Source organism: Podarcis tiliguerta (genome assembly GCF_965153285.1).
Source record: "Podarcis tiliguerta genome assembly, chromosome: 1".
NCBI lineage: Eukaryota > Metazoa > Chordata > Lepidosauria > Squamata > Lacertidae > Podarcis > Podarcis tiliguerta.
The window spans coordinates 56,111,428-56,131,279 of record NC_139534.1 but is presented as its reverse complement, the minus strand read 5'-3'; the positions used below and the strand labels follow the sequence as shown (position 1 = coordinate 56,131,279).

The following is a 19,852-nucleotide window of genomic DNA, read 5'->3' as shown; positions in this document are numbered from 1 at the left end:
TATTCATTATGTTTTAGCTTATTTTTATTAATGGCATTGAACTTCATTATATTTCTCAAAGGGACACAGGATGCTACCTTATACTGAATTAGGCTGCATTCATATGCTAGTTTATTCTGTTTCCATAACTGTTCCCTTCTGCATTATATTTGAACTTTCCTAAAAGCCACTTCCAGGAATACAGTGCAAGTTTAGAGCTATTTTCTGTGATAGTTGAATTTTTTCCCCCCCTGGGGTTTTTGTTCACTAAAATATAAGAACTGGAAGAGATTTCCTCCCCCCGTCCTCATAGATGAGAATAACAAGGAAGAAATTCCAGTGCATGTATGGTAAGAACAGAGGAAGAATTTGTTTTGCAGTGAACTCAACTAATCTGACAAGCCTAGGGTTGCCATAAGTCCATAATTTCCCAGACATATCCAGAATACTGCAGTCGCAAGCAGTGTCCGTGCAGAAATTGGCTAAATATCCTGGAAAATCCATGTCGGCAAGGTCATTTTTGCTGATTTCCCTCAGGAATAGCTCAAAACTTTGCCAAAAAAAGTTCAACAACTTTTCTGACTGGATTTTCACTTTTTGAAACATGGCAGCCCTAGACAAGGCTGGACTTGCTTGCAGATCGGAATACAACTCCCAGTCAGATCGCAGCTTTATAAGGATTCTACAGTACATTATTGGTGTGTGTAATGGGCACACATATTTTAAATTTAATTTTTATACAAAATTCACATTTTACAGGAAAATGCATTGAAAAGTATTGGGAAATGCATATTTGATGAAAAGAGTGTGTCAGTTTGACATAAGAGGTGCATACAAAATGTGCACAATTTAAATAGAAACTTTTTGTCCATCCTTTGAGCAACAAAAAAATCTATACAACAACCGCATGGAACAGACCTATGATTTGAAGCCAGCGAAACTGAGAGAGGACAGAATCAGATTGATCAGTCTATCTCTGGCTGAAGAATGCTTGAATCGCGACAGGTAGGTTGCTTTACAGTGGGGAAGCTAGGACATTGTACCAGCGACAGTGGAGTTTCAAAGAGACATGCCTTCTTATTCCCAGGCCTTTCTCCCAAAACTATGTACATAACACAGCAGAGACACATCTGAAGTTTGTGATTGACTTGGCATTCCAGAAGACCTGAATTGGGCGTAATTGTTCTTAGGAATCTCGTCTTGGCTTTTCTATTCTCCCTGGCTTGAGGGTTCATAGCACGGGTTGGCATATGCTTCATAAGATGGAGGAGGACCTATTGGCAGAAGATTTCCTTGGTGTGGTATGACTGCATCTGGCACATCATATATTGCCTGGAAAGTAGATTACAATGAACAATTAGAAAGTCTCAGATGCTATTATTACGCTTTACATCCTTCCAGATGCCACCACTGACTTAATTTTCTCCCAGTAGCATCTCCTCCTCCTTTTGATTCTCTAGAGGCCACCTGGTTCCCATTTTCCCCAAGCAAACATCTTACAAGTTTCACCCCCGTACCCCAGAAGAAGTCCCATGGAGATGCTTACCTCTTCACCTCGACGGAATATTGCTTCATACCCAAAAGTTAGAGAGACCATTCCAATGAAGAACTCCAGGACGGCAAAGATCAAGATGACATTTAAAAGTCCTAGGGCTACTCTCTGCCAAACATAAAGCCATGCCGTCAGATCATATTAAGGTTACACAATTAAGGATAACTGAATCACCACAGAAAACTACTAAAGTAATAGATGATAAAATAAAAGACCGAGTGTTTGTCTTCAGATAGCAATACTGTTCAATTGTAACAGTAAACAATATTTTAAACATTAAACATTTTAATTTAAGATTGATCAGTATTTTGCCTTAAACATTGTTGCGACTTGTAATTCAGCTTCCCAGGTCCTATGGTTCTGAAACACACTCATAAAGAGGTTCTGACAACACCAACATCTGGATCACCAATGTTTAGATTTGGCATTTACTAATGTGTGATGAATCTGGCACCCAAAGGGAGAAAAGTAATTTCCTCATTTACTTGAATGCCTTTTTATACAAGCAATGGCCAATTTACATATGTTCAATTGATGTGCAACCGCAAGCACATGCATCACAGCAACCCGGAAGTGGCCAGAAAGGAGGCGGGGTGCGGTGGGCTTATGTGTGCTCCCCCAACATGCGTGGGAGTCAGGAACATAACCCCCACACTAAACAATCATTGCCTGCGTATATATAAATAATGGAAACAAGTTAAAATTAGCTCCGATCTTAAGAAATCACCACCGTGGGCTTATACACACTTCTGTTTACCCTGCAGCTTCCCCCATGGTTCAGTGCTGAATCAGAGCACACGGCAATCAGGTTTTCTGTGTATTGCCATTTGTTCCGATTTACCACTAAAGAGTGGGTTTTCCAGGGGGAAAGGGGTGGGACAAACACAAAACCACTCGGGCCCATGCCTAGAAAGCACAGACCAAGCAGAAGCACAGATGAGCCCTCTGTCATCTATTAAACGTCCGCGGCTGATTCAGGCTCCACACAGGTATTAGCAAGTCAGGTTTATTTGCAGAGCTTGTGTTTTTAACACACCAGCCTGTAGCAGGGTTTCTCTGCAGTCCAAGTGATGTCTGAGGGGCTTGGCTGTATCTGAGAGCAGGGTACACGGTTAATTCACTGTCCCTGGTTCCAATATATTTGCCATTGAAGAGCCAAACTAGTCCCTATGTGGCTGAAATGTTAAATTCAATTGTTGCTAGATGACTTATTAGCATTAGCATTAGCCTTATTAGTATTATTAGCTCAGTAAATGATATAACTCTACCTCTGCATGGTCTGTGCAGCTGAGTTGGTGCTGGGACCCTCTGCTCCGGCTGCTTAAGGACATGCAGTTCATCTTGTGAACTCCTTTCCTGCCACATCTACAAGCTGGCAGTGGAAGGAGACACAGCCTTAAAAAGTTGTAAGGTGCCGTTATATTAAATCAAGCTCCGCCTGATTCCTTTATGGCTCAGGTGACTAAGAAAGGTCTATTTTATCTCCCTGGCTTAACCTACCCTCCTGCCAGATCCTCCTACCCAGTAGCAGTTTCGCTTCACACCACTTGGTAAATGGCAAGGGATATAATGAGGGCAGAGCAAATAAAGGATGAGGATTACAGTGGAAAACAAAACCAAAAAAAAAAATTCAGGAGTTTGGCAGCCAACCCCATTTGCTACATCCAGGTTAAGGGAGCTTTCAGATGCAGCCCATTCAACTGCTGCTAAAATAAGTTCAGAACTCAACATTCCCAAAAACAGGCTTACCAGGTGTATTAAGTCAGAGGGTGTATAATAAACAGGAAAAACATTTTCATCTATGAGGAGAACAATTATCCCAACGGTTGCAGCAAGAGTGCTCACAATGTTCAGGCATGCGCTGACTTTCATCTGTAAGAAACAAATACACCCTTAGGGTACAAGCTATTCTGGTCATGCTGCATAGCAACCTGACAAAAGCCTTATTCCAGGGATAGCCAATACCGTGCCTTCCAAGTGTTGCTGGCCATCCCAGCATCCCTGAGCGATGGCCCTGCTGGCTGGGGCTGATGGGAGTTGTAGTCCAACAACATCTCAAGGGCTACCACAGCCCTATTCAGATATTCTTAAACATGGTGGGGGAGGTGGGCTGTGCACACTGCTCCCAGCCCCACCACCTGCCCCGCATCTTCCTGAGTTGAGTGGGAAGGTTTAAAGGAGGAAGTGCTTTGACCGGATGCTGTGACTGTCCTCCCTGTGAACAAGAACCTAGAGTTCCTTGTGGTGGAGAGAATTGCAAGCATGCAAGCCAAACATGGTTATATCCCACTTCAGATCTTCCTGTACACTTCCCACTACCCTTCCACAGATGCAGCTTTAAAATGCATGACTAGAACTTTTGGCACCATCTCTATTAATGGAATTGCAAAAGTTTGGGGGGGGGGTTGGGGTTTTTTTAACCTCCTTTTGACTATGTGAAAACTAGGGCTGTCTGAAAATGGCACCCCAAAATCCCCCATGTTATTTGTGAGCATTAAAAGAAGCAGGAGTTTTGCAGGTATTATCCGTGGGTGGACTGAAATTCTCCAAGTCTTCATGAAGAGCTTGGAAAAAGAAAACGTGGGGTTTTTTTAAGTATCAAAAATTGTTTTCTGATAAATTTTGGACAAGCCTACTTCCTAGATCAATTATGCAGGGATGAAATACTGCTTCAGTCCAAGGTCAGACCTTAGAAAACTGCCAATAGAAGTCAGATTATTTCCAGGAATCTCTCTAAGAAAACGCCATTTTATTTTTTTAGGATATTTGCGCAGTAACTGCAGAGAAGACTCAATGTTTAAAAGAGTCTCAGCTTTTCCATGCTATTCCAAGACCTCTCTGAGGAGTCACAAGGTTTGGGGCTCCGGTAAGAGTTGGCTGCTCTTATCTGGGGGGAAATTCAAAACAAGGAGGATGCTACAGATTCTGTAGCCCTGAAGTCCTGACAGGAGGATTTTTAGAAGTCTTGTGTAAACTGTACTGAGCTCCCAAAGAAAGTGTGCAATATATGTGCAGTAAATGGTGGGTTGAGAGGCAGGGCAGGATGTGAGGAACCAGACTCACCTTTAGGGATGATCTGTTATGCTCAGTTATCGCCAATGCAAATCCGGAAATGATGAACTGGGTCACACAAGAAAAACAAATCAGGATTAGAGTAAAACTTCACTCCAAATTCAGGTGGGAAAAGACTTATGCAGATAAAAGAGGGTGCTGACAAATGGGGCAGGCTGTCTACAGGAGTTATGAGGCAAAAGTAAGGGGCCAGGGGCAAGATAATTAGGACAGGAAAAAATGCACTACGTGCATTTCCTGAATGTATTTTTTTCTGTTGTAGTTATCATTCCTGTCTTTGATGCATAACCCACCATCTCCTGGAAAGCACAGGAAATTGGAGTTCAGCCTTGAGCTAATAAGCTGCGATTCCTCAGTGTAGTGTCTGAGCATCCAAAGAAATAGAACACACACATGTCATATGTTGGTATCCCTACCTGCATTAAATTGTCTGAACTCAACTTGGCAAATTATCTGAATTCAGTTTGGTATTCTTAAGAGAAACCAGCAATTTTGGATTTCTTATACAAATGACCGCTAAATTTAGGCTGAGCTTGAGAGCTGCTTCCATGTGGGTTCCAAAATGCACAGAAAGCATTTGATCCCAGAAACCATGTGGACAAGGCCAATTTCCCACCTAGTTGGTACCCTCCCCGCTGGTAAACTGTTGGATGTAAAAAGACTAGGCAATTAGTAATCGAAATGTCACATTCAAGTGCTATTGAATTCATGAAACATCTAACTGCTATTTAATTCCCTATTCTTAGGGTTTCTTGAATGGTGAGGTTCTCTTTCCCTTAGAGGAAAGGTTGTTTGCAGCAATCACTTGTCAAACGGGGAGGTGGCTGGCATAGTTTGAATTTGTTTGAATTGAACTGGTGCTACTTACAATGAGTCCACCCCAGTACACATATCCAGAGAGCACAGTGTATGATCGGCTTCTGTCCATGAGAAGGGTCAAGAGGCTCCCAAAACTAATGTGAACCAAGCCAATCAGAATCTGGATAGCCTGTAATAACACAATTGAATAGAATAGGTGAGATGAGTCCTAGTGTTTTCAACAGTCCTTGTTTGGAGAGACAAATTCTGTCAATTTGAAACTGAAGGAACTGTCCAGAGCGCTGACCAACTTTTGTGTCATCATAAAACACCCTCCCCATTCCCAAAGAGCAGCATTTCAGAGTTTTAAAAATCCATTTTTTAGACACGCCCTATATATCGTGCAAATGGATGGTTGTAAAAACGACATTTAAAACAAACGAAAAGGTACGCGGCCCAAAGAGGAGTGAGAAAATTGCCATGGGTTGGTTTGTTTATTTTACAGTTTCATATCCTGCCTTTCCACCATTTAGGCTTTGCTATTGAAACAGCTACATGTGTTGTTTGAGGCGGAAGCTAAGCTCACCTGACCTGGGCCAAAGAGGTGCTACCAGCTCCTGGTTTGGGGTACATCTACGCCACCTAGTGCAGCAGCAACTCTCACACAATGCCTCATATAAAGTTCCTCCCTTCCTAACAACAGCCAGAATAAGGATTGCGGAAGTGCGGCGAAAGGGTGTGTGTGTGTGTTTATATAGATATAGATACAGATATAGATAACTTTAACACACTTTGGGAAGAAGTGGCATTCAGAAAACATTGTTTTGTGTGTCTGTGGGGTGGGGGAATTCCATTGAAACTCAGTTTTTAAAAGTACTGCTGAGAACTGGCGGGGGTGAGGGGAAGAGGGAAACCTGGATTTTTACCCAAAGCAGATGTTCCAGGTGTTCAGCTTAGATGGGACCATTTTTAATTTCTCTCCGTTTCTCACTTTTCCAATCTTAATTTCAGTTCTCCACATTTCCCTACAAATCACAATTTCCCTCCCTACCTAGAAAGTTTTCCTTCAGGGTGAATTTATCTTACCACACACATTTCAGCAGGCAGTTTTGCCAAACATACACATTTAGCACAGCAATTGTAAGGTAAAGGGACCCCTGACCATTAGGCCCAGTCATGGCCGACTCTGGGGTTGCGGTGCTCATCTCGCTTTATTGGCTGAGGGAGCCGGCGTACAGCTTCCGGGTCATGTGGCTAGCATGACTAAGCCACTTCTGGCGAACCAGAGCAGTGCACATAAATGACGTTTACCTTCCCACCGGAGCGGTACCTATTTATCTACTTGCACTTTGATGTGCTTTCGAACTGCTAGGTTGGCAGGAGCAGGGACCGAGCAATGGGAGCTCACCCCGTCGTGGGGATTCGAACTGCCGACCTTCTGATCGGCAAGTCCTAGGCTCTGTGGTTTAACCCGCAGCGCCACCCACTTCCCTACAGCAATTGTACCCGAATAGAAAACATTTTACGGTGAAGCATATTTCAGAGAATTGTGCATTTTGAAAGATGGCTACATTTTGGTGCGCATAGTGTGCCAGAGAGTGTGAATTAGGTGAGTTGAGTTCACCTTTCAATGCCGAATTATTTCCCCACATCCCTTGATGTGAATCAGCATATCAGAGCTGGGGTGGATGAATTGTGACAGAGAGGCAATGCTTGGTGTATAAACTAGTCCACAAAGAAACCATAGAGGAAGATACTTCTGTTACATAATTATTTTTGCTATAACTCTTTATTGGTGATCACAATAATCCCCAGAGACCTTAGTATGAGATGGGTCACTTACCCCTAGCACCCTGGGTTCTCCTTTGCATTCTGTACGTAAGTTACCAGCTGGCTCAGTTCCTCCATAGAGATGGCTCCCTGGATAGCCTGTTCCGATTGGCTGACCACCCAAATGCATGGCACCAGTTGGGTACAAAATCTGGTTTGGGTGGCTGGCCATCACACCATGGTGAGGAATAACCACGAATGCTTGGTTGTCCATGCTGAGCAATGCAGCTACTGTAACAGAAGGGAAAGAGAAAAGAACCCATGAATTCGTTCATGAAAAGTGCACATTGTTCTTCCTTGCTCTGAGTTTGATATGGGCTCCCTCGGGCATATGCATTGACAGGAGACAGTTCCATGTTGCTATGTTGCTTATAGAAACAAGCTGGCTGGGGCTGGTAGGAGTTGTAGTCCAAAAACATCTTGAGGGCATCAAGTTGTGGAAGACTGGTATACAGCAGGGGTGGAAATACTTTTTCAGCCACATTTGTAAGCAACCTTCTGGGAACTGCATGCTACTGGCTGACAGGGCCAGAACCACAGAGCAATAGATGAGGCTTTTACCTTTGTACAGAGGTTTGTACACACACACACACACACACACACACACACACACACACACAGTCTCTGCTCAGGCAAATTAAAGGCATTATCACCTTTCATGGCCACATTCTAGCCAAACAAAAGTACTCAGGGAGAAATCGCAAACTGATGCAGAAATGGGACAGAACAGATTTATGAACAAATGAATGAACAAATGTACAACTGACACAGACTGGTTATAGACTGTTCTCTAAATACATCAGAATTCCACGCTCTCCAGTGCAGTAGTAGTAGCTCCAGTGATTTTTACAGATACACTTCATGCCGGAATCATATATATATAGTAGATTAGGGATGGGCGGTTCTCTCAATTTCATCCTCTCGGTTTCTCGTTTTCAAATTTCAAATTCAGTTATCCACATTAGTTTGCAATTTTTAAAAAAGTCCTCTTGAAAATTCATCAGCATTGTACTGCAAAATTGCTTCTAGTAAGCACATTTTGGGTGCAGTTGTGCCTAACACACACAGTTATGGAAAGCACTTTCGCCTTATATTATGCATTTTTGTACGTTATTTTCACGAATATATGTTACCTGGCTGGAAAACTACACTGCAAAATTTGGAGAAGTGTGAATTTGGAAGGCTGATTGCATAATGCGTATTGTTTTCGAAAGTGCAGATTAGGTAGATTCACCTTTAAAGACAAACAATTGAAATTCTCCCCCATCCCTAAAAAAGAGTAAGAAATAGGGGTGGGATTTAACTATGCTGTTGTATGGGTGAGATGAGGTATACAGCCATACCTCAGGTTGAAGTAGCTTCAGGTTAAGCATTTTCGGGTTGCGCTCCGCGGCGACCCAGAAGTAACAGAGAGCATTACTTCCGGGTTTTGCCGCTCGCTCATGCGCAGACGCTCAAAATGATGTCATGCGTGCACGCGGAAGCGGCGAATCGCGACCCCCGCACACGTAGACGCAGGTTGCGTTCGCTTCAGGATGTGAACGGGGCTCCGGAACGGATCCCATTCGCATCCAGAGGTACCATTGTACTTGTGCAGTTCCCTCCTGGCCCATGCGCCCTTATGCCCCTTAAATCATCGTTGGAGGGTTAAAGGAACCTCCAGAACTGGTTCAGGGGGTGCAAGGGAGGGAAAGGGGGGGAAAGTCCCATTGTGTGAGTTGAGCTTGTTCGCTATACCCCACTTAGTGCTACATTGAGTCTCACCCTATGTATTCTATTGCCTGTTTCAAGGGCAAATGGGTTCGCATCCACGGCCACCTCCACCCCACCCCTGTCTTCCCCATTTGCCCTATTTCTAGCAGCATGAAAAAGATCTAATTCTTTACCCTGGAGACTCTCCCTCCCTGTCTTTCTCCGTACCCTTCCCTCCTTCCTGTGAGAGGCCTCGGCCACCAACAGTGACCAATGATCCTCCTAATAATGACCCAAGCTACCAAGAGGTGATAGGACTCACTGTATTTCCCGACCTTGCAGATTCTGCTTTCCCTCTTGGGTGTTCGAGTTCTACTCAGTCAACCAGGAAGCTTGCTCAGAGTTTTAAAGAAGTGTCATTTGTTGCTGTTGGACCTTTGATCTTATTTGCTTGGTCATATCCATCCGCCCCGCCCTTATCCTGCAGGTACGTCCCAGTTCTACCTTCATCAGGGTTATGGTTGCCATGGTCCCTTCTATTAAAGAGCTTCTCTATATCCTAGAGCAGAGTTGTCCAAACTTTTCATGTTGGCGACACATTTTTTAGACATGCATCATTTTGCAACACAGTAATCCAGTTTTACTAGCAAACCAGAAGTTAACCAAACCCTTTCCAGCCCCGGCAGCAGTGCAAAGAGCGTTTCGGTGACACACCTACATTTTGCAGCCGACACACTAATGTGTGTCATGACACACAGTTTGGAAAGTTCTGCCCTAGAGCATTATTTTTATATTTTTATTTCATTTAAAATATTTCTATACTGCTTTTTTATTCACTGGATGTTTTCCAGCACTGCCTTAAAACACTGTTGTTCAGGCAAGCTTATCTGTCAATTTATCTTTTTGTCTACTGTTGATATTTACACGTCAATGTTTTAAAATGGCCACTCACCCACTCCAGCGGTGGGCATCGGTTGCAACCTGGCATGGGGCTTCCTCATCCTCCCTCAGCCATGCCATATCCCCCTGAGCATTGCCAGTGGCGTAGAGTGGGGGGTGCAGGGGGGGCTGGCCGCACCGGGCGCAACATATTGGGGGGGCGCTCAAACTCGCAACTCTCTGCCCCTACTAAAATCCACGGGTTAGGGGGCGCAAATTACTTGCCTTGCCCCGGGTGCTGACAACCCACGCTACGCCACTGAGCATTGCTCCTGTTCCCTGGCCATTGTGGTGCCTGATGGGTTCCTGCCAAACCCAGATTCAAATTCTGGCCTATCTGCTGTGGCCTGGGGGTGGGGCAAGAGGAGCGGACTGCATTTGGTTAGGCTTCTCTCTAGTCCATTCCCAGAGCTTAAAAGGGGGGTCTGAAGCAGCCACATTTATTAAGAATTTAAATATTTGAGGTGGGGTGTAAGCTGCCTAAAGGTTTTGTTACAATCAGAGCTCTCACTCACTCACTTACACACACACACACGCACACACACACACACACCGTGCCTTAAGTATTTTACAGCAATTCAGAATAGCTGGCGTGGGGACAAGGGTGCCAGCTTGACTAAAATATTGGGGGGGGGGAGCCCTGCCCTGCATAATCAATCACATGGCACAGTGCACACATCCCATTTTAATGGCAATGCCAATCAATAGGGGGGGGGGATAAGCCCCTCAAATATTTTAGTGGGGGAGCTGAAGGGACCTTGTCTCCTAGGAGTTGGCTCCTATGTGTGGTCACAAGCCCTTGTAGGAAACCTTCTGAGCATGGCAGTGGATTGTGGGTCAAGAGCAGAAGTAAATAGAGAAAATGATGTGGCTCTCATTTTTATACAGCAGGCTGGCCAGGTTTTTTGCCCTGGGTGAAGAAGAAGAGTTTGGATTTGATATCCCACTTTATCACTACCCTAAGGTGTCTCAAAGCGGCTAACAATCTCCTTTTCCACTCCTCCCCCACAACAAACACTCTGTGAGGTGAGTGAGGCTGAGAGACTTTAGAGAAGTGTGACTAGCCCAAGGTCACCCAGCAGCTGCATGTGGAGGAGCGGAGACGCGAACCTGGTCCCTCAGATTACGAGTCCACTGCTCTTAAGCACTACACCACACTGGCGAAGCCTCCAGAGGGGTGCCATTGAAACTCCCTGCGTGTGTGTGTGTGTGTATGTATGCAAATGCACGCGGGTGGGTGGGTGCCAAACTGGGTCTTTGACCCAGGTGAAATAAAAACTAGTTTTGCCCCTGCAGTAAGCCACAAGTCCCATCATGCGGAAGTCAGGTTTCTATATACAAAAAACCATGCATTTCTCTCAATTTTCCATCCAAACAAGCAAAGGGCATGATCACTGCTCAAGGACACATTTCAGCCTGGTAAAACCACTCAAGGAGCAAGGCCAGTGAGGGGTCCTGGTCTGGGACAGAAGGGTGGTCCTAGGGAGAGTCCCAGGGCCCAGACAGAGACACCTAGAGAACATATTCACCGCTCAAAGTTGAGGAACACATCAATAGAGCCCTACAAATCATAGTGATTACTACTACACTCTTTAGAACACTGTACTGTATATCCCTAGAAATGGGTGGGCCCCAGCTGCAATTTAGAATGGAACTGACACAAATGAGTTAATTTGGGCCAATTATAATTGCCTCACTAATTAACTTACAATTGGGCCTCCTCAATGGGACCCTCTACTACCCCTTCCTTTCCCTAACATACTCAGCGATGAGGGTAGTGAGGTTTGCAGGAGAGCTTTTGTCAGGCCCACATACCACCGGAGGTGTCGTTCCTATGGTTCTTTCTTGACGACTCTGGACACTTGTGGCAGCATCTGGGATCCTCCTGCGAGGGCTTGATGCCACCACGTAAGCTTTGAGTAGGCAGTGGAGCAGTGGTGAGGGCATGACCAACTGGGTGGACCCAGGCCTCCGATGTGTCTGGGCCTGGCTCAGCAGGGGCTTGCAGGAGCCAGAATGCAAAGGCTGGAATTCAATGTCACGCTAAGGTGACAATTCCGTCAGCGCAAGCATTTCTTCTGGCCAAACGGAACAATCTCCCCGCCCTCATGTGCTGTTCCGGGGGTTCTCCTGACCCTCCTGAGCAGATTTGGAGAGGGCATGAGGATCACATGGGGTTTGGGTTCCACAAGGGCTCCTTGTGCTGGCTTTGCTCTGCCCATTAAGGCCTCCTCTGCACGGGGTCATCCTCAGTAAGGAAAAGGACCCAAAGAGTCAATGTCTTACAGTAAAACCTGCAGGCTGCTTCACCTTAACTTTTGCCAGCTCGAGGCTTAGGTTACCATTGCGTGGACAGGCGGAGTCCCCCAAACCCTGGGCGGCCCCCATGTGGAATAATGACTCAAGACAACGTGCTATGGGATTAAAATTGGCCACAACTTTATTATGTTTCAGATGTGGGTAGACCTTGGCTCAGGCATTGGGTGTTTATCCCTACTGGTCCCCCGCCAGGGATCTGGGGAACATCAGGGTTATCCAATGTGAGTGGGGGATGGGCTGGCTCTGGAGAACATATGTTCAAGCAGAGAGAGCCCGCCCTTGTTACGCCACTGCCGCAGGGGAGAGCAATGATGACCTCTAGGAGTACGGCCAACGCCTCCCCTCAAACAACCCCTTGTATTACCGCTGCGAAGAGGAGAGGGATGTGGGTCACCGCTGCATGCCCCCCCCCCCCAGTTAGAGAAGATAGACGAAAGGATTCCGCCCAAGGCCTAATACCGCCAAAGGTGTGACATTTTGCTACGGGAAAGGCAAACCTGCCAATGCAGGAGAATTCCTTTCCGGCCCTTCAACAGCGACCTTAACGTAGCAGCACCCGCATACCTGTGGAGAAAAGGTTAACCTGCAAAAGAAGTCTTAACTGAGGGTGGGTAGGGTGGGAGAAGCTCTGGAGCCAACTGACGATTCCCAGGTAAGATCCTCCCCCTATTGTGTGGGCAGGGTGGTCCCTCCCCCTACCTGGCCTGATCACCTTGGCAACGCCTCCCCAGGCGGGATTGGGCAACTGGCTGAGGTAGGCGGAGACCTCCAGGTATCCCACCTGGGGAAGGTGAAGCCAAACCTGTGTTAATGGTGCTGCATAGGGTCCAGGGGGCTGCGTCTGACCATGCAAAGGGCGCCCCCCATTTAATGTGAGGAGAGGTCATTGTAACATGTTATCATTATTTGTGGCAGCTTTTTCAATATCTGAAGAATGATATAAAATTATTTCTTTACACTGCTTGCTCCAGCTTTCCTGCAGCTAGCTGGCTTGTATCCTAAGGCCACTTTCAGTGATGAAGCAATTTCCCACCATTAGTAGGAGAGGCTGAGTTAGCACCATTTATGTGGCGAAGCTTGTCTGAGTGATAAGAGATGAGTGCCAGAAACAGAAACTTGGAAGGAACATCTCATTGGGATTTTAATGCAACATTTCACAGTTCTATCTCTGGAACAGCAGAGGGCAGAATATCGTTTTCTTTTTTCACGTATCTGCATGAGAAATGCAATGTTAATAAACACGTTTGCCAACAAGTACCCTTTTTATCAACCAATGTGGATTTTTATCAACCAATGTAGGAGAATTTCTACTGTATAAAGGTCACAGACCATGGAGAGAGACCATAGTATTTGCAGAGCCCATTGCAGCGCAGACACAGACCCAAAAGAAGTCCCACTGTCTGATTGAAAATGAAAATGGCCTCTTCAGGAGAAGGCAATTAGAGGCTTGGGCTTTAGAAATTCTGTAATAAGTAGATGGATCAGATATTATTGTCCTTTTGAACATAATTTATGATAAGATTTGATAGAGATCTTAAAAGCTTAAGGTTTAATAACCTCTTTGTCTCAGAGGTTCTCATTCACAGAATGTGAGAAATGAGGGGGTAAAGGCTATGGTTTTTATAATGCCTTATTTATTTTGATATAAGTTCTTTTACTGTCTCCCAACTTTATTTCATAATTCTTTTCCTCCTGCTAATGGGACTGATAGGGCAATCTTTGCGGTTTTCAAAACTCACATTGCATCTTTAACTGTGCCAGGATTTATGCTTTCTCCAAAACTGCTTTGTTAATTTGTACCAATGTCAATAAATAGCAATGGAATTCACTCTTTGCATTTTCCGCCTTTCATTTCCTTCTGACCTCACTGTTTACAGTTCCCTCCCAGCAGCCATGCCTATCTGAAATCACATGAATGTGAAGAATAATTACTGAGCTTTTGGATTAGATGTTACAGTTTTGGCTAACAGCAGGGGCACTCTGCATTAACATTCAGCGCAAGTCTACACACCTCAGAGTCACAAGTTAGAGAATGCATCCTTCAGATGGCACCGGATATCCATTTCAGTGTTTCATTGACAAAGAACTATCTGGATGGGCACAGAGTAGGGCCATCCCCATATGAGAGGAGGGGGGAAGCTTAATGAATCACACAATTGAATTGAACAATCTGTTAACCTGTTTCTAATGTAATTATTTGTATGGTTTTAATAAATTTTATATTTTATATCATTTTAATTCTGCCAATATTAAATTGTTTTTTAATGATTGTTTTGTCTATGTTTTTAGTGGTTCTTGTTCTTATTTGTAAGCTGCCTTGGGTCTCACCAGGGGAAAAGGTGTGGCGGTCATTCCATGTCAAGTGATCCAATGACTTTTACATTACCATTTTATATTGCTTTCAGTTTCCTAAAAGTAGTATAAGAGAAGGTCCCAAATCTCAGTTTTTGATTCTTTATCTCATCCCATTTTTGAATTATGGGGGTTTTAAATTTCAAAAAAATGACAATTTTGGCCTTGCTGGACTATACAAACACTTTAAAAGCTCCGCCCATAATTGAGATATTTCAAAACTAAACATGCCAATCTCTTCAGAATGCCATGGACTTACTTTAAATTTTAAAGTTAAGATACAAAATTTTAAATTTAAGTACAAAAATTTTCATCTTTATCTGCCTGGCAATAATAATGACAACAACAACAACAACAACAATAATAATAATGGGGGCAGAAAGGAGGCAAGTATCCAGGAGTAAAGACTTTGGCAATCCCACCAACCATTGCACCCAGTGTGTTTTGACTATATGCAATTTTGGCATTAAATGTGAAACGTAACCCTCATTGAGGGCTGGCTGTACATGGCTATTACTCCCCAGTTTTTTTTCTGCATTTCATTTCTTTCTGACTCTCCCGTTTTCAGTCCCGTGTGTGTGTGTGTGTACATACATACATACCTGCAACTCAGGGTAACACTTCCTGCATCTGATGAAGTGGACTGTCATTCACAAAAGCTTCTGTCATAATAAATTGGTTAGTCTTTAAGATGCCACACGACTCTCTTGTTGTTTTGATTTTGCTATCACTCTGTATTTGGATTTAGTCTTCAACTACATCAATGACATGTTCTACATTTTGTCTTAAACAGTGGGTGAAAATACAATACAAACAACTGTAGCTTAACATTTCATTAAGAACTTGCATGCCTAAAAGCCCAATAATGAATCTTGAAGATCTGTAAAAACATCAATGCCCAGAAGCCCAGTAATGAACACTCCCTTGTCTGAAAACCTTCTAAATATTTACCAGCTGAAGTTAGCATAATGAAAGGTATTGCCTTACCATGTTTTTGTCACTGGAAACCAGATGCAATTTCAAGGCAGAATGGGACAAGCAGAGGGTTCTGCATTATGCATTAGGGTATCACAGCACTGACTGGGGAATGAAGACCAAGACACTTGGGCTAAACACTCTGTTTGTTTCATGTGTTTAGCACCACAATCCACAGAAAGCACTGTGCAATATACCACTGGAACTCAGGTGTTTGCATACATGTGCAACATAATGAAACAGGCGGACCTCCCCCCCCCCCCCCCCACCTCCAGTTTAAATTATTGTCTGAAGCCACTTCTCTGCATATCCCAAATTAGAACCCACACATCCCATGGTTTGTCTTTCCTTCCATTCACACCTTGTCATCCCTGCAGGTCGCATTTCAACCCCTTCTAGACTGCCGGCTCTGCAAAGAGATTAGATTGCGTTGCAGTGGCCTGCTGCTGCGCAGCTAAGCTTCCATCTGCTTCCCTTCTTTCACCAGTGTTGGTGGCAAAGTCGGCCATTGAGAGAGAAATATGACCACGCACACGGAACACCAGCTGGGCTCTGATGAGATCTCAGGTGAAGAGAGATCCCTGCAAAGAACCCAGGGCAAGTTCTGAGGCCACAGGAAGGATTTCCTGCATCAGGCAGGATGTCGGAGCTCCAGACGGTCCACAAGGCCTCCTCCAACTGGATGATCTGAGTTTACTTATTCTAAAAAATATTTACATCCAGCCATCTCATAAAATATCAGGGCAGTGTGCAGCAACATGTATACAATAAAACATAAAACACCGTGAAAAATGGTAGAAAATAATCACTGCCACATTTAATGCCACATTGGCCTGTCGGCATTAAAAGGTCAGCATTAAAAGAGATGGCTGAACATCAAAAGAGAGGGGGCCTCTCAAATCTTTGCTGGAGAGTCCCTGGAGCGTCAGGTGTGGCTAGGAGAGACTTTTAGCAGCTATGGCTAATAAATGCATTCATGGCCATTCCCTGATCAGGATTGTTTGAGACCACAGTTGTCCCGGCATTGGTAACCTCATGGCTGGATTACTGCAATGTGCTCTATGTGTGGCCACCACTGTGATTGGTCCGGTGGTTGCAGCTGGTGCAGATCAGAGCAGCTAGGTTGTTTGTGTGGGCAAACTACAACCATCATAACAAAACTTCACTTTCCGGATTTGCACCGGCAGCCAAGTTTGCTACCAGGTCAAGTTCAGGGTGTTGGTACCAACATATAAGTCCCTATACAGCTCCGGTTGCTTGAGAAGTGCCTTATACAACCAGTAGATTGCTGTGTTTTGCAGGAGAGTTTCTCCTGTGAGTGCCACAGACCTCAGAAGCCCTCTCCACAGTAACTCAGAGCAGGGCTTTTTGTGTGGCTGCCCCTGTTCTGTGGAGCAGCATTTCTGTCGAGATACAGCAGGCCATCACTAGCTGCACTTTCCAGAAACAATTGAAGACAGTTATTGTTCTGACAGGCTTTCCTAGCTGGATAAATGAGCATTCAGAATAAGTGTCCACTTGTTAGGATTTTAGTCTTGCTTTGAATGTTGTTTTTGTGTTCTTAACTGTTTTTAATTATCTTATGTGCACATTGCCTCGAGACAGTGGTTTAGAAGGCAATTAATAAAGCACTAATAGTAAATTTACAATAGGCTCTTGCTGCTGATTGTAATAACCAGAGAGAAGGGCAGCCAAGGTATGAACACAAGCAGCAATAAACAATACCTGAGCCTAAATCAACAAAAATTTTAGCCATTTTTAAACCAAAGTCAGCAACTAGTGTTGCTGCTGTTTTTCAGTTCAGGTGAAAGAAGAGCAAATTATTTGAGATCACAAGGACTGAAGGAGAAATAGTCTTATAGGTACAATGAAGCAGGATGTATACTTTTGCTCTTAAGTAGTAAATGAGGTACATGAAAGGGGCCAGGGCAGAGACAATGTGACCCCCATGAGGAATCTCTGGCAGCCCCATATTTCTCCTTTTATCCCCAGAATGGTAGGCACCCACCTTGGGAATCTTTAGCACCACCTGTGCAACTCCAGCACCATATTTGCACCAAGTTCAAACCGTAAGGCTGTGTAGAAATGCATCGTCAATGTCTGCTTCAAAGTGTGGCAATTCCCTTTTCTAGGGCATTCATCAAAATCTCAAGCCAGATGGAACACAAGATCTTCTTGCTCATCTTGGCATTCAGCTAAGCTGGGAGATGTATTTTCAATTACTATAATAGGATGCAGCACAGCCTCAGCACTAAATGATGTTAAATAGTTTTAGCAATGATAGCATTATATCCTGATCTTCTTTTAAAACCTGTCAACATATGGCCGGAGCCTCCAGCAAAATACAAGCTGAAATCGATACACAGAAAACAATTCAGTTAGGGTTTGTTTTCCCCTCCAGCATTTTAAAGCAAAAGAACAACCGATAGGAGCACACTACAAACCTGTGTCCCTTCTTCTTTCAGGCCTGATTCTACGGCACTGCTAGGAAGACCACATCTAATTATGGGTTGAAAAATTTCCATAACAACAACAAAACACCTCCTTCCTACAAACCATATGTCCAAACACAAATAATAAACCAAACACAAATCATATAGCATGCCTCCTCACAGGACCTTTGCTTTGCTGAGACTGGTTCAGGTGCCCAAGTGTGCTTTCCTGGGTGACAGAAGGTCAGTTAATCTCTATTTAAATACTGCCTTTTCACATTTTGCATGCACAGAATTTCCAGTCAAACACTGTATTTGACTAGAAGGCTGAACAGAATGTTTCAATCACTAGGCAACAGGCCTGTTAAAATTTATTCGTACCATCTGGGCAATTGACATCAGGACAATAATAGACTTTGATTTCCAGAAATCTGCTCTGTGCTGAGTCCAGTTTCCTTTTCCCTTAAAGAAGAGGTGGAGAACCTGCAGCCCAAACGCCACAGATGGCCCACAGCCCAGGGCTGGCACTACGATGAGCCTTTCTGATTTGAGGCAGTCACCTCAAGCAGCACTCTGGGAGGAGTGGCAGGTTTGGGTCTGGGTTCTGCGCCCAACCCCCCTGTCTCCTGCCTGCCTGCATAATCTTCTACCCGGGACAGTTTCTTCACACTTACAACTCCTTTTCTATCCTTTCTCTTTCCACTCTTCACCCTCTCAAAACATGCCTCCTCTTTCCGTTTCACGGACCAACCTCTCTCTCGCCTTTGCACCATGCCTTACTAGCTGGATACTGAACTGTCTGTCTTGCAAAGCTAGGAGCCTGCCTGTCAGGAGGCAGCTGCACATGCAGCTTGGAACATGAGTGGGACTCTGTGGCAAAGTGATTTGACAGATGTGTGGAAAAGAAGGGACAGTAAGACACCATGAAATGGGGAGGGTCAATGCTGTGCTGAAGCAAGGGGGACAAAATGCAGGAGGAAAAGGCGGGGAGGAGAACGAAAGCGTTTGCCTGGTACATAAAAGCACTTTTAAGCTCTCTGCCTTGCTTACTGGGCTCTGGGAAACTCTGGTACAGGCTCTAGTGGCCTTTGTGAGATCTCGAGGAGGCCTCCAAAGCCCAAGAAAGAGTTCCTAGAACTCAGTAGGAAGGCTGAAATTGTGCTAGTTTAAACTGCGTAAGTTGCGAGTTAACAGTATCCCAGAGACGCCACCATCTCCAGTCACCCTCATTCCAAGCAAACCAAAACCAAAGTGTGCCCTGGCATCTGCGAAATCTCTCACCACTTGGAGATCAGGGTGCATGTGACAATTTTAAGCTCCATCTCCAACAAGTTCTGGTTGCCCTTTTCCTGAAAAGTGGTTCACTCAGGCTAAAGGTACTTCATTTCCTCTCAAACCTTTTGGTCAGGTTAGATATAATGTTCGGCCATCCTCACCTGGTTTGCAAAATATACCACTCCATTCCATGTTCCAGACAGACTCCTAAAGCATTGTGCTCTCTCAGGGTCCAGAAAACTGTAAAACTGGGAGGGGAATTACTAAGAGAATCTCATCCATGCTGCATTTCATATGCTGTGTTGCCCTACATCAGCTTGTTATGTAATGTTGCCTCAGAAACTGCCTTGCTGCTTGCCTCCTGCAAGTTCTGTGTGGGCTTATTCTGCTGAATTGTACAATGGCAGTTTCCTATTGCTTTAGTTTATTGGTTCAGTAGATATACATCTCTCTTTCTCTCTCACTCACTCTCTCACTCTCATTTGCTGTGAGAGTTTTTAAAAAAATCATCCTTGTTCCGTTATAGAAAGGAGACAGAGTCGATGCAGTGCACAGTAAGGCCAGCTAAAACTCTGTTGCCGTATTAAGCAGCTAACCTACTATTACCTCAGATTAAGCTCTTTCAGTGCATTTTCTA

The 19,852-nt window shown here is 44.5% G+C and overlaps 1 protein-coding gene across 2 annotated transcripts; it reads right to left on the bottom strand.

Moving 5' to 3' along the window:
• Positions 1 to 228: 228 nt before the first annotated feature.
• Positions 229 to 18,610, bottom strand: LOC310666093 (membrane-spanning 4-domains subfamily A member 15-like). 2 transcript variants are annotated; one of them, XM_083416679.1, is made up of 7 exons: positions 17,953 to 18,610; positions 7,245 to 7,462; positions 5,472 to 5,591; positions 4,595 to 4,651; positions 3,281 to 3,403; positions 1,526 to 1,639; positions 229 to 1,311 (listed from the first exon to the last, which is right to left on the bottom strand). In XM_083416679.1, the coding sequence occupies exons 2-7, from the start codon at positions 7,443 to 7,445 to the stop codon at positions 1,189 to 1,191; spliced, it is 738 nt and encodes a 245-aa protein (XP_083272805.1). In that variant the 5' UTR covers positions 7,446 to 7,462; positions 17,953 to 18,610; the 3' UTR covers positions 229 to 1,188. The 2 variants fall into 2 exon arrangements, with proteins under 2 accessions (XP_083272805.1, XP_083272804.1); XM_083416678.1 differs by lacking the exon at positions 17,953 to 18,610 and adding an exon at positions 9,246 to 9,482.
• Positions 18,611 to 19,852: the final 1,242 nt, after the last annotated feature.